The sequence below is a fragment of the Sapajus apella genome, unplaced genomic scaffold, assembly GCF_009761245.1.
Source record: "Sapajus apella isolate SASKATOON/1434 unplaced genomic scaffold, GSC_monkey_1.0 scaffold178, whole genome shotgun sequence".
Taxonomy (NCBI): domain Eukaryota; kingdom Metazoa; phylum Chordata; class Mammalia; order Primates; family Cebidae; genus Sapajus; species Sapajus apella.
This window is the reverse complement of record NW_022437118.1, coordinates 1,109,194-1,123,691: the sequence shown is the minus strand read 5'-3', so window position 1 is coordinate 1,123,691 and position 14,498 is coordinate 1,109,194. Positions and strand designations below refer to the sequence as shown.

At 44.2% G+C, this 14,498-nt stretch overlaps 1 protein-coding gene across 1 annotated transcript in view; it reads left to right on the top strand.

Moving 5' to 3' along the window:
* The window catches only part of KALRN (kalirin RhoGEF kinase), a 602,830-nt gene that overhangs the window by 428,677 nt on the left and 159,655 nt on the right, over nt 1-14,498 (top strand). Inside the window, exon 34 of the mRNA XM_032268307.1 lies at nt 12,044-12,290. Coding sequence (XP_032124198.1) covers nt 12,044-12,290 — 247 coding nt within the window. The remainder of the gene's footprint in view (nt 1-12,043; nt 12,291-14,498) is intronic.

The following is a 14,498-nucleotide window of genomic DNA, read 5'->3' as shown; positions in this document are numbered from 1 at the left end:
AATAGTTTACTTTTTACATTTTTCTAGTCTGCCAGATTACCTCAATATATGTTATTAAGGATGATTTGGAAATTGATTTATTTTTGTTTGCTTTTTGAGACTGAGTTTTGCTCTTGTTGCCCAGGCGGGAGTGCAATGGCACAATCTTAGCTCACTGCCACCTCCACCTCCTGGGTTCAAGCGATTCTCCCACCTCAGCCTCCCAAGTAGCTGGGGTTACGGGCGCCCGCCACCATGCCAGGCTAATTTTTGTATTTTTTTGTGGAGACAGGGCTTCACCTTGTTGGCCAGGGTGGTCTCAAACTCCTGACCTCAGGTGATCCACCCACCTTGGCCTCCTGAAGTGCTGGGATTACAGGTGTGAGCCACTGTGCCCAGCCCTGGAAATGGATTTGTACTTCCTCCATACAAGATATCAGTGCAAGAAAACACATCTCAAGTGCATGCCAAGTTATGATTGCTAGATAAACAATAGATAACATTTATTGAGCATGTAATGCACATCAGAGTTTGCCTGTGTTGATGTAACCCTTTCAATAACTCTATATGGTAGGAATTAATATGATTCCTACTTTACAGATAAGGAAAATGAGCCAAAAAGAGACTAATTATCTTGCCCCAGACAATACAGATAGTAACGATGGAGACCGATTCAAACCTAAGGAGTCTAGCTCCAGACCCAGTAATCCGCAGAAAGGGAAATGGTTACCCACATCTGAATAATTGAGGTTTGATGACATTTTGTACTTCTGTAAAAATAATCTCTAGTCTTTGGCCTGGCTTCCTCTGAAGCTCAGTTTTCCAGTGTTGCACAGTCCATACAGTAGACAATGTGCAGGAACGCCTGGGGCTTTCAGAGAAGCCTGTAACGTTTCTCCCTCTAACCATGAGTTGCTCTTTTTGATCTCAGGTTTCACCCAGCCACCTCTCCTCCCTCTTCTGCAGGTTGCCTTGGGATTTTCAGAGTCATTTCTGTGAGTTCTTTCCTCCTTCCCAAGCTGTAGGATATGTTGCAGGAAATGCCTTCCTGTGCAAGCACAATCAAAACAGCAGTATAGACAGTCTCAGTCAAGCACAAAAGAGCTAGGAGATGCCTCCCTGTAGATAGGACAGTTGCCTCCAGGCTAAGGGTCAGTGTTGCAGAGGCAAAGTTCATTGCCAGGGAGTTAATCCTCCCAGCCGCCTCTCTATTGACAGCTTTTGTGTGTTCCCAGGGACAATGAGAGGAAGACAGAAGGGAGGATAAATACCAGTTGTTAGTACTGCCTCTTCTATTCCTGAGGAGAGGATGGCTCTGCCCTTCTCGCCCATATTTAAGTCAGTGAAGTTCTCACCCATACTTAAGTCAGTGTCTAGTCTAGATGTTCTCTGAAGCCTAGGTTAGAGAGTAGAGAAATAAAGAACAGGCAGAGGCCAGGCACCGTGGCTCACGCCCGTAATTCCAGAACTTTGGGAGGCCAAGGTGGGAGGATCACTTCAGCCCAGGAGTTGGAGACCAGCCTGGGTAACATGACAAAACCCCATCTCTACTAAAAATACTACAATTAGCTGGGTTTGGTGGCTCATGCCTATAATTCCAGCTACTTTGGAGGCAGAGGCAGGAGAATCGCTTGACCCGAGAGGTGGGGGTTGCAGTGAGCAGAAATCGCTCTACTACACTCCAGCCTGGGCAACAGAGTGAGACTCTGTCTCAAAAAGTAAAATAAAATAAAATAAGAAAGATGATCTTAGTTAAGAGCCTCAGGTACCCGAGTAAGGAAATGGCTTGAGAATCCCCTGTGAATTAAGTTGGGGTTTTTAGTAGGCTGCATGCTCAATGGAAGCCAGCAGCACAACTTGACCAAAAGGCCCTCAGATTACACTGACAGAAATATAGCTCATTGCTCAAGACGTGAGCAATGAGCAACTGATTAGTCTGTGACCATATCTAAAACATTGGGTTCAGCTTTGGGTGTCCCATGTTAGAAGGACAGTGACAGACTCATGTTTATCCAGAAAATTTAGGGAATATGATGAAAATATTAGAAACCTCACATTTGAGAGGCATTTGAAGAAACATTTTGGAAAAGAGAAGGCTTAAGGAATTCTTATTCTAGTTTTCACATATATGAAGCTCTATTGAAAAGAGATTTCTTCGGTATTACCCTAGAGGGCACACTAAGAACAGTGGATAGAAATTATAAAAACAAATAAAGTGTTCTTAAAAACACAGCTGTCCACTAGGAGAAACAGCTAAATAAAGTGGAGAGTTTTGGATGTTTTGGAAAGGGCCTTGCCTTGAGCAGGAGGTTAGACACTCACTAAGGCCCAGGACAGTTCCTGGGTTTCTGTGATCTGTAATTATAGCTGCCTCTGCCAGCTACAATCATGTCCTCTGCAGCTTTGTCAAGCCTGACTTTGTAAGTTCTCTTTCCACACTGACACTAACCCACATATCAATACATTAGGTGCAAACACAAACCTAGAGCTTTGTGACATTCTAGATAGATACAATCATTAATCTAGTAAGGTTTACTGAAAAGTGTCTGAGCCTAGAATTTGAAAACCTGAGTTTGTTCCTGGCTCTGTTACCCACTAGCTGGGGTCCTTAGCATCTCTACCTATAAATTTCAAGGGTTAGATAATCTCTGAATTGTTTATTTACTAACTCCTTCACTCATTTGTTCAACAAATATTTATTATGTACTATCTTCCAGATACAATAAGTTCCTTTCTCTTTTGGGGATTCATTTTCTTCCTCTGTCAAATAAGGGAATTGGATTAGATGAACTTCCAATAGGTCATGAATCTACCATAAAGTACTATTATCTCAGCCCATATTTCATTGTTTTGGCTAAAAGACTGTCATGTAAAGCTCAGAAGAAGAATTTGCTAAAATCAAAGCCTATTTTGTAGTTAGGGCTTATCTCAAATCTATTAACTTATTTTTTTAAAGAGTAATGAAAGGATCAATATTGATTTGTGTAGATCCAAGGCATATCAGTTTGTTGTTGTTGAGACTGGGTCTTGCTTTGTCACCCAGGTTGGAGTGCAGTGGCAGGATCATGGCTCACTGCAGTTTTTACCTCCCAGGTCTAAGCTGTCCTCCCACCTCAGCCACCTGGGACCCATCACTGCATGCCACCACGCCCAGCTTAGTATTATTATTATTTTTGCAGAGTCAGGGTCTCCCTATGTTGCCCAGGCTGGTCCTGAACTCCTGGGCTTAAGCAATCCCCCCACCTTGTCCTCCCAGAGTGCTGGGATTACAGGCATGAGTCACTGCACCCAACCAAAGCCATATCACATTAAGAGAATCACACATACACAAAAAGAGAATAAAAGGGGAAAAATTGAGAGACAGCAAATAATAATCCTAACAATTAATACTTATGGAATCGTATTGAGGCAAACTTTGAAAGTCTGAAAATGCCCCTGTCGTATCTTCACTCTCAACCGATGGTTTATTGAGGTATAAAATTCTAAGTTGGCAATAATTCTCACTCAGAATTTTGAAGGAAGTGTTTTCTGTTATGTTCTAACGTTTCTGTTGAAATCTGCTGTCATTATATTTCTTGATTTGTTGAATTTTACCTGATTTTGTTTCCTCCCCTCTCTCTCTCTCAAGACTTTTAGAATGTCCTTTTACTGTCCAGATGTCCTGGTACTGTGATTTAGAGGGAGTCTTTTTAAAATTCATTATACCAGACACTTGAAATATTGTATCAATTTGACAATTTCTGCCCTTTAAGCCTGGAATTTTTTTCTTTACAATTTGTTTCTTTCCTTTCTGTCTGTCTAGAACTTATTAGATATATTCTCTAGTTTTCTTATATTTTCTTATTCTCATTTTTCAGTGTTGTTCTGGAAATTTTCCTTGACATTAGCTTGCAACTCATCCATGAAATATTTCATTTGGCCATAATATTTTTAAATTCTAAGAGCTGTTTCTCATTCTGCAACTTTTTCCCTTTATGTAACACCTTGTTTTTTTTTCATGGATACAATATCCTCTCTTATCTTTCTGAGGATTTTATAGTGTTACCGCTGTTTTATCGTCCTGATTGCATTTTGTTTCCCCTGAGTTCCTGGTACTTTCTGTTTATTTATTTTGGTCTCTGTTAGAGAGTTTTTTCTGAAAAGTCTGGTAATCTATAGCTGAATATTCACATTTATGAATGAGGCATAAACGCTGACTCAATATTCTGTGTAAAGGAAGGAACTCATTGACTTAAAGTTCTCACTGTGAAATGATCTGGCAGGACACTGAAGGTGGGGGCAGAGAGAGATCTCTAAATGCCAGTATTCGAGTATCTGTACATCTTTCTTCCATGAATGATTCTAAAATCTGTCTAAGATGTTTATACGTGGCTGCTAGTATTCTGGGATCCAAGAGGGACAAGGATACTAGCCATCTCTCCATTCTACATTTAAGCCTTCACTGAATTTCAGTTTTTCAGAAAAGTGTGCATAGGATAGAAGAGGGATCTAGGGGTCCCATCTTCCTGTTTTAGCCCCACCTATAGGTCCACCCTCAGTACCATCTGGTGCTTCCACTCCCTGGGCCTGTCTGAGGGTTGGTCAGAGATAACTGGCAGGAACTTGAATCTCATCTTCTCATTCTACCAAGTCAGTATCATTCTTGCATCTGCTTTCTGTCATTTAAAAAAAAAAAAAAGTTTTCTTATTCACTATCTCCCATTTTCTTTGTTCTTGCAAATTTATGTCTTCCCCCTTATGTTGTTTTTGCCAGGTTTAGGAATTCATGGAGATATAGCCACATGACTAAAGGGCAAGATAAATTTGGTTGCAAAGGGGCTCAGAAAAAAAATTAAGTTATCTGTAAGACACTAATAGGAATAGGTGGGCAGCCAATGGGAGAGATCGCTAAGACATTTAGGCATATCAGTTACATATCAGGCAATAATTCATGGAATTCATTCACTCGTGCATTCAACAGGTATTTATCACCCGCTGTGTGCCAGGCATTGCTCTAAACTCAGGCGACATGACCGTGAACAAGACAGAATGCTCTGCTCTTTTGAATCTTACATAGGATAAGAGTAACAAATAATTTAGTAAACAAGGCAACACATTAATGAGAAGTGCTCAAGAAAACTCAGTAGTGCTGTGTATCAGAGAGTCAATATAGAAACTACTCTATTTATCAAATATGAAAAATGGAAGTGGCCCTGGAGTCCAATTTCCTCATCTTAAAAATGAGGAAGTTTGGGTATGAAGAGGGGAAGGGGCTTGCTCAGTGTCATGCATGGGTAAAACCTGCACCAGCACCAAGGCTTCCTGATTCCCACTCCTCCATTCTTCCCACCATTAATTACTATGCAGTTCACAAGACCTACAGGACAAGGAGACCATCGTGCTCATTTACACACCATGGGAAACAACTAAACAAAATAGCTCCTTCAGTTGCAGTTAGTAGAAACCACAGCTCCAGCAAGAAAGGATAAAGTAAATTGTAAGCTTTAGCCTCTTAATTGGACCTGGCAGCTGCATTGGCTTCCAATATACAAATTGATGAAATCCCAGAACTCCATGACAATGTTCCTAAATGCCCAGACATTGCTTTACACATTTGTTAAAAAAAAAAAAAATACAATTAATTCAAGATAAAAACACAGCAGCAAGCTCTTTTAAAGGGACCTAGTTTCTGGAGAGCCCTTCAGAGTTTTATAGAAGGGCAGGGACTATGGTTTAGTAGAGGAAGGATTTGAAGCAGCTATGCTAAAGCATCATCAGCAATTTGGGGCTTTCCTGAAGCTTCTGTAGTGGCCCTGGAGCAAAATTGGAAACTGTCCATCCACCGCCCCATTTTTCCCCTCAAAGCATTATGCATCCTTGAAATATCTGCATTTTCCCCATTACCTTTGTTGATTTGTTTTAGAGGTTGTTATTGTTGATGTTATCATTACTTTCATTATAAAACAGCACTTACGTGAGAAACACTGGGCAATACGGGAGATTAGAAAGCAGAGGGCAAGTCACCCAGAGTGCACACCCAACAGTACCAGTGTTCACATTTTGACGAATTTTCTGTTTCCTAAGAATAGGATCGCTAAGTTGTTGATGATGTTCACACAGCTATATATACAACTGTACATCTTGTCCTTTTTAAAAAAAAAAATTTAACTTTATATGAGACATAGTCTTTAAGCTATTACAAAGCTTTATAAATAATCTAATGGCTGCATAATTAATTATACACGTAGTAGATGTATCATAATTACTTAACAATTCCCTTCCTGTTGGGTTTTTAAAAATAATTTCAACTTTCATGTTAGATTCAAGGGTTACATGTGCAGGTTTGTCACCTAGGTATATAGTGTGATGCTAAGGTTTTGTATACAAATGATCCCATCACTCAGGTAGTGAACACAGTAACCAATAGGTAGTTTTCAAACCCTCACCCTCTTCCCACTGGTTAGATTTTTATATGTTAGTATGTGTGTGTGTGGGGGGGGGGGTTATGTTATTGTTGTAAAATTTTCCTAATTTGAAAAAATGCTATTATGGGCATTTTCATCCTTAAAGTACAGCTGCATGCCGCTCGTGTAGGGCATCTCATCTTTTTGCACTTGGAAGGCCATCGTAATACTCCACTTTGAGGTGTTTCTTGGTAAGGGACGTTACCTAATTAAATGAAATTACTTTCTGACGGAGGAATTCCAGGCATTAGCAGCAGGTGCGCAGGGAGCGTTGTGGGGAGGAGAGAAAGACATTTGCACAGGAATTGGCAGAACTTCACAGTGCCCTTGAAACTGTGCTAAGTAGACATGCTCCAGCTTTACATTTTTTGCCAGCCAGCTTTGGCCTGCTGTGAGGCTGTTCATATGTAGATGTTAATTTATGTGAACTTGGTGCCTTGGGCTGACTAAGAGTTGTGGAGGAATCAGATAATCAGGTGGAAGAAGTTGGTGGGCAGGCAGCCAGGGGAGGAGGAAGAGGTTGGACTTAACTGATGGGTGCTCTTGAGCACAGCTCCCCTCTGTCAGGAGTATCAGATCCAAGTGCTCTGCAAAGCAGTGTTAGAAGTCAGTATTCACAGTTATCAGAAGGCTCAGTTGGCAAGTATTGAGAGCAGGTATCAGGCCCAGGGGTAAGGGAGCTTCTTCACATGGAAGCCTCCTGGACAGCAATGCAGAATGAAGAGGCAAAAGTGAATCCTCTCTCCCTGGTGGTGGCTGAAAAAAAAAAAAAAAAAAAAAAAAAAAAGTGAAACCTGATTTTCCATAAGGGAAACCTTGGTTCCACCATGCCTTTGTTTTTATCATAACAGGAAAGTTGAGGGAGCTCCGATTTGAGGGAGCTCTGAGTCACCTTCCCTAGTCAGCTTCAGGGTCAGTTCTTCTAGTTAGGGGAAAACTCCATGAAGTTTACTTAAAAGAAAAGAAATTGGATTCATTTACATAATAATATATATTTATATATACAGCTGATACAGTCTATTCTCAAACCACATGCCATCAAAATTGATGTTTAAAATGTCTTCTTTTCTCCTTTCCTCCCAAATTTAAATAATAATTCACTAATATCTCCAGAAATTTTTTTTTTTTTTTGAGATGGAGTCTCACTGCGGCACCCAGGCTGGAGTGTAATAGCATGATCTCGGCTCCCTGCAACCTCTGCTTCCCAGGTTTGAGTGATTCTCCTGCCTCTGCCACCCAATTAGCTGGGACTACAGGCATGCGCCACCATACCTGGCTAAATTTTTTGTATTTTTACTAGAGACAGGCTTTCACTATGTTGTCCACACTGGTCTGGAACTCCTGATCTGTCCGCCTCGGCCTCCCGAAGTGCTGGGATTACAGGCGCAAGCCATTGCACCCAGCTCAGAATGTATTTTTCAGACAATCATTTAGCTTTCTCTGCTTCAGGCACTGTCTTAGATGCTTTAGTATTATCTCATTTAATCTTCACAGTAAGCTATGAAGTAGGTACTGTCTTTATGCCCATTTGACAGATGAAGAAATTGAGACAAAGAGGTGAAGTAACTTGCCCTTGGTCACACAGCTGTTGAGGAGCTGCAGAGTCCATGCCGTAAACCACAAGGCTATGCTGCCTCAGAGAATGGAACAGAGACACAGAGGCGCACAAATGGAAGCTCTGAAATGACAACAGGAGAATTCCTCAGGCGTCCTGTCCTTGCTCTCTGGATACCATTGGGAAACCATCAGGGAATAACTGTGTCTTTTCCATAGCCTGAAAAAGCTCATAGGGACAATCTAGCTCACACAGTTTATACAAGAAGGAGGTTCAGTTAATCTCCAAATATTAATCATGTAAAAATAGACCTAAATGAAAGTGATCATTTCTGGTGAATGTGAATGAGAACTTTGAAAAGGCAGATGGAGTTACAAAGAGTGGTTACAAAATGTCCCCTTGTATGTAGTGGTCCATGCTGAAAAGAAGGCAACACAGCTATCAATGTGGAGCTAGAGGAAAGTGAGGACCAGAGGAGCTCCTTTTGTCCCATTGGGAAACATCAGAGAGGGTGGAAGAGGCCATGTCCACCCAGGGATTGGTCAGCAGAGGAACAGGCCCCACTGGGAATGGCCCAGGCTCAGAAAGGAGAGAGACTAGGAAAGTAAGAACAAGGAGTTAGATGGTGACTCAGCAGCAGGCAGTTGGAGGGAAGCCGGGCAGACAATTAGCATCAAGAAGGCTTAGCAGGCCTTAGGCAGGGTTCTAGGGAACTAGGCAGAGAAAATATCTGAGAGCTCCAGGAAGGCAGCCAAGACTCAGGCATGAAAGGCCAGACAGGGACTCGCTGCTGGAGTGGGAGGATTCAGTGAAGGGAATAAGATGAGAGAAGATTCCAGAAGCAGAGGTATAAGATCAGAGAAGAATCAAAAACATAACCTGAATGCATGCTGAGATTCTGTGCTACCTACTCAGCTCCCAGCATTTCCCTGAGTAGGAATAACTTTGGTCTTAGCATTGCACCCTACAGCTTCCCTGGAGGAGAGGATAAGAAGAGACTGTTGCAGGAGCAGCTCTACCTGACACCTTACTCATCCATTTCCCCAGCACCATCCCTTGTCAGCCATTTTTTCGAATTTCCTTCTTGTCGGGTAGGGACCTGGTCTTTTTGATCAAGCCATTGAGTGAAGGAAACCAGGATATTTATCCTGTATTTGAACCATAATGGCTTTTGGGCTGCATGTAAAGCTTGAGCCCAGTTATCTATAACGTGTGGCATGGAAGAAATTGCCCATTGACCGTGTTTCCACTTGTTCCACTTGTTCCTTTGTCTGGACTAGGCAGCCTGCAGGAGGCAAACACTGCCATCTAGCGGCGTATCCAGGCTTCTCTCCAGGAACTGGATCTTGAATTGTAGAGACAAAAGCCTGGTTCTTTATACTCTTCTGTCCAGCTCATGGGTCTGATGGTAACACACCCCAGGGGGCAATGGGTCTTGTACCTGGGTGGCATGCTGGGCTGTTTGCAACTAGAGCTTCAGGCCCCTTCTGCCCTAACAGTCTGCAAAAGGACTACGCCCATCCCTGGACCCAACCATGTCGCCCGCTGCAAGTGGCATCCCCCGCCATGTGTGAGCTTGGCCTCAAGAAACAACCCTGAGCCCCTGGCATTGTTGCAGAGGAGCAGCTCCACTGAGATACAGAAGCTCAGTGATAGAGAGTCTCTCAGTGAGAAAGAATTTCAGTCATCTAGGCCAGCATTCTACAGAGTCCATTAGTGAGGTGGAATCAATTTAGTGGGATGTCAACAGCAATTGAGAAAAACATAAAATAGAATGTCAGAGTGGAACTTGTGTTTCAGTGATATATCTATTCACATGTAATGTTCTCTTGTCAAACTGTGAAGTGTATTTCTTACAGAGCACTCTGGGATCTGAATCCCAGCACTTTGGGAGACTGAAACGGGAAGCCCAGGAGTTTAAGACAAGCATAGTGAGACCATGTTTCCACAAAAAAATTTAAAAATTAGCTGTGTGTGGTGCTGCACATCTATGGTCCCCGCTACTCAGGAGGCTGAGGTGGGAGGATCACTTGAGCCAGAGAGGTAGAGACTGTAGTGAGCCAAGATAGCATCACCGCATTCCAACCTGTGTCAGAAAGAGACCCTGTCTGTGGCAGTGGAAGGCATTCCTGGACCCTTACGCAGACCTACTGAATCATGATGTGTGACTGGGAGGTGGAGCAAGAGAAGGAACAGCTAGGGAATCTTCATTTTATAAGCTCTTTACATTATTTTTATGTACACTTAATGCCCAGCCACTGATATTGACATTTCTGAGCTTGAATTTCCTGATGTATGAGGAGGAAATGATAGTACCACCTTGTTACTGTGAGGACCAAATGGATAATTAACATAAAGGTATTTTGCTAACTGTAAAAGCACTCTAGAGATTCGAAGTATTTCCATCCCACAACATCCTTCTCTATATGATGTTTTTAAGGAGGATAGCACCAGGAGAGTGGGGGTGGGGAAGGGGGAGGACTGTGCATTTAATGGAACCAGGAAAGTTAAATGGAAAAATGTTGTTTATTCTGTCTCCTTGCACCTTCTACCTTCTGTCCTGCAGATTTCCTGATCTGATCCCAATGGTGGTCCTATGACTCCCTGTCCCATGACTGGTGGTGATGCTTATTGCCAACATCAGTCTGATGCATTATTTTAACATTTTTCAAGCCCCCTCTGACATCAAATTCCCTTTAGTGGAAATTTCTCATGGTCCTTAATGCTGAACTTTTGGTCCTGGTGGGACTGTTAATTCTCTACTCACTGTGATGTTCACTATGGGTGCCATTGGGCAGAAGCTTCCCAGAATGTGTGTGAGACAGCTACACAACATATTTGGACTAGTACATTAATATGGCCACTGGTGCAGAACATTTGGGCCCCGAAGGCTTAAATCAGAGATGTGCAGACTGAAGTCGAGTTTCCTGGAGGTGGGGCAGGGATTTTGCCTCCAAACTGCCGTTTGGGGTGAACTTTAGCGGATAACAGGCTAGCAAGCTGGGCCTCTCAGCCTCCTCCTTCCTTCCCTTCTCTGCCTGTCACTCTTCCCCTAAGTGCAACTGCTCTTCCAAGACAGAGACTGTCCTTAGTTCTAGGAGACAAACTAATAACCAAATAGGTTCTCATGGAAATGTGAAGCCAGAGGAAAAGGAGGAAGTGGGGCCAAATCCCCAGGGTGAAAAAGTGAGAAGTCTCGGCATTCAGCCAGTAGGGATTGCTCCTGTCAACCCATTTTATTGGTTCTGTCCCAGGATCAGTGCAGTAGGAAAATGCCAGTGTGGAGCACAGCCAGCATGGAGCATGAGGGGTTGGAGACTGTTCCTAAGTGGGAAGTGGCCCCTCTTCCCTTCTCATTCTTCCTCCTGGTCCCCAGTGGCTGAGCCTTTGAGGCTCTTCTCCTCCCAGACAGACATCGCTTTACTTCTGCCTTTGAGTTGAAGCCCCATTCTTTTTGTAGTCCTCATAGCCTCAATTTTAGGCTGATGGTTCCAGTAGGAATGGGGATGGGAGGTGTTGCAGGGGTTAGAAGGAGGGAAGGTTCCCTCTTCCATTATTCCCTATCAACTAGTGAGAATCTAGTGGGAGGGGTGAGTTGAAATAGATGCCCATACAATAGGAGCCTGAGGGATGGTGGTCAGGGCAGAGACAGGGCACAGGGTAGAAACCTTGGAAGGGGTAAAGGGGCATACAGGGAAGGGGTTTAATGGCACAATTAGCTGAAGCTTGGCAAAGGACTAATGAGCTCTAACGAAGCAAGAGGAATTAGAATCAAAGCCCTGGTTCTGGGCAGGCTTCAGACTGTGGCTGCAGCTAGAAAGCCTGAGTGATTGAATAGCACTGTGCTAATTACATTTTTTCTTCTTTTCTTTTCTGTTCTCAACTCTCCTTTTCATCTTCTGCCATCTCCCCACCCTACACACCATTTTCACCCTTTTTCCCCTTTTTCTTCCTCCTCACCTCTGCTCTCACACATCCTTCGTCCACTCTCACCAACTCTCTCCCATATTTCTCCCCCTTCCTCCATGCCCTCCTGTTCTACTCCCTCCACCACCACCCACCAAAGCTCTCTGGCGGATGTGAGCTGACCGTGGTCCTCCAGGACTTCAGTGCTGGCCACAGCACCGAGCTGACCATCCAGGTGGGGCAGACAGTGGAGCTGCTGGAGCGGCCCAGCGAGCGGCCCGGTTGGTGTCTGGTCCGTACCACGGAACGAAGCCCGCCCTTGGAGGGCCTGGTCCCCAGCAGTGCCCTGTGCATCTCACACTCCCGAAGCAGCGTGGAGATGGACTGCTTCTTCCCCTTGGTGAAAGGTAGGAGAACAGAGTGGGCGGGAAACACAGACCAAGGAGGCCATGAACGCTGGCCTGACCCTAACTGAAGGCCACCATGGAAGCAACCTGTCTCATGGACAAATTTTGACCCTGTGGGGTTTCTTTGGGACCCGATTGTGAAAAGAATGGGTTGGGAACTTGGAGAGCAAGAGCTACCAAGTAACTGTGTGTGACTTTGTCATTTAGCCTTCCTAAGTCAGTTTCATCTTAGAAGTGAAGGTTGGATGAGGTAACCTCTAAGATCTCTTACAGCTTCCCCAGGGTATCACACTCCATTCAGAAAAGTGCTTTTCTACCTTTGGCCAAATATGGCCTAGACTCTTCCTTTCTCCACTGACCTACTCCCCCTCCACAGCAACTTCTGGCTCTCTGACCCCTCAGCAGGTACTTTCATGCTGACCTGGGAACACCAGGCAGACCCAGGGAGGAGCCACAGCGGAGTCAGATCTGATCCTCCCCTCAGCCTTGCTAGGGTTTGAGGTCCATGACTCCTTTGTGTGCCTTCAACAGATAAAGTATTCCAGTCTTGGCTTGTATTGTATAGAAGCTCTGTGTTCCCTTCACATGCCTGTTTACTCACTTTTTCTCACACCAGGGAGACTAAATTACTCATGACAGTGGTTCTTCAGGGCTGGTCTCTGGATTAGTAATATCAGCATACCCTGCAAACCTGTTAGAAATGCAGATGCCAGCCTGGCAACATAGTGAGATTCTGTCTCTACAAAAATTTTAAAATGCAAGGTGGTGCATGCCTGTAGTCCCAGCTACTTGGGGGGCTGAGGCAGGAGAATCACTTGAACCTGGGAGGCTGAGGTTATGATGAGGGTGCAGTGAGCCAAGATTGTGCCACTGCACTCCAGCCTGGGCAACAGAGTGAGACTCTGTCTCAACAGCAACAACAAAAATTTAAAAATTAGCTGGGCGTGGTAGTGTGCACTTGTAGTCCCAGCTACTCGGGGCAGGGTGAGGCAGGAGGATCACTTGAGCCCAGGAGTTTGAAGGTGCAGTGAGCTATGATTGCACCACTGCACTCCAGCCTGACTGACAGAGCGAGACCCCACATCTAAAAATAAAAAAGTTAAAAAAAAAAAAAAAAAGCCAGGTACAGTGTCTCACACCTGTAATCCCAACACTTTGGGAAGCTGAGGAGGGAGGCTGGCTTGAGGCCAGGAGTTTGAGACCTCCCAGGGCAACATAGTGAGACCCCATCTCTATAAGCATGGTAGTGCATGAGTAGTCCCAGTTACTCAATGGGGGACTAGGCACTTGAGTCTGGGAGGACAAGACCGCGGTAACCATGCTCACACTGCTGCACTCCAGCCTGGGTGACAGCAAGGTCCTGCCTCAAAAAGAGGTTTTTTTTAATTTAATTTTTAAATTAAATTTTTAAATTAATTTTTTAAAAAAGAAACACGAATGATCAGAACCCCCACTCCTCCAGAGCTGGTGGGGCCCATCAAGCCCTCCAGGTGGCTCTGATGCACATTTGAGCTTGAGATCCGCTCACTTCAGAAGTCCAAGCGGCAGAGGCTTTATCAGCCAAGCATTTTATGCTCAGGAAGCCGAGGGATGCAGAGCCAGGTCTTAGTTCTGGGCTTATTTTTGTAACTGGCCAGATAATCAGCATCAGGGATGCCTTCTGTGCAGACCTGTGCTAGATCATTCTAGGGAGGAAGACGGGGACAAGAGTTAGCATGGAGACCTGCTGCAGGTATCCTGATAGTTGCTATGAACTTGGTACATGTTTAAAACTGTCTGGTGTCTGAAGTGCCATCTGGTCTAACTCCGAAGCTTGACTTCCTTTCGTCCACTAGATGGCAGCAGCAGGCTGCACTGTTTGTGCTACATCCAGCCTTCCGGGGGTTTTTTCCACTAGGAGAAAAATGTCAGCTGACACCGCCCCCCTGATTCTCCTCGTGCCCTCCACTCCCAATTTAGTCATTGCCTGCTTTCCCCGCTGTCCTCTGAGGACTAAGGAGGGACTGTGTCGAGAAGTTGTGTGGGAATTTGAAATTGCGGGCACAGGAGGAAAATCAAGGGAACTCAGGAATCTGGTTCCGCTTGAAGTCTAGCCAAGAGGAGAACAGGTACACGGAGGATAGATTATTGTGAAGGTAAAGTAAGGTAATGGAGACAAAACGCAGCAGTGTCTGGCATTTAATGCACCTTAGTTGTCATGATAAGTTT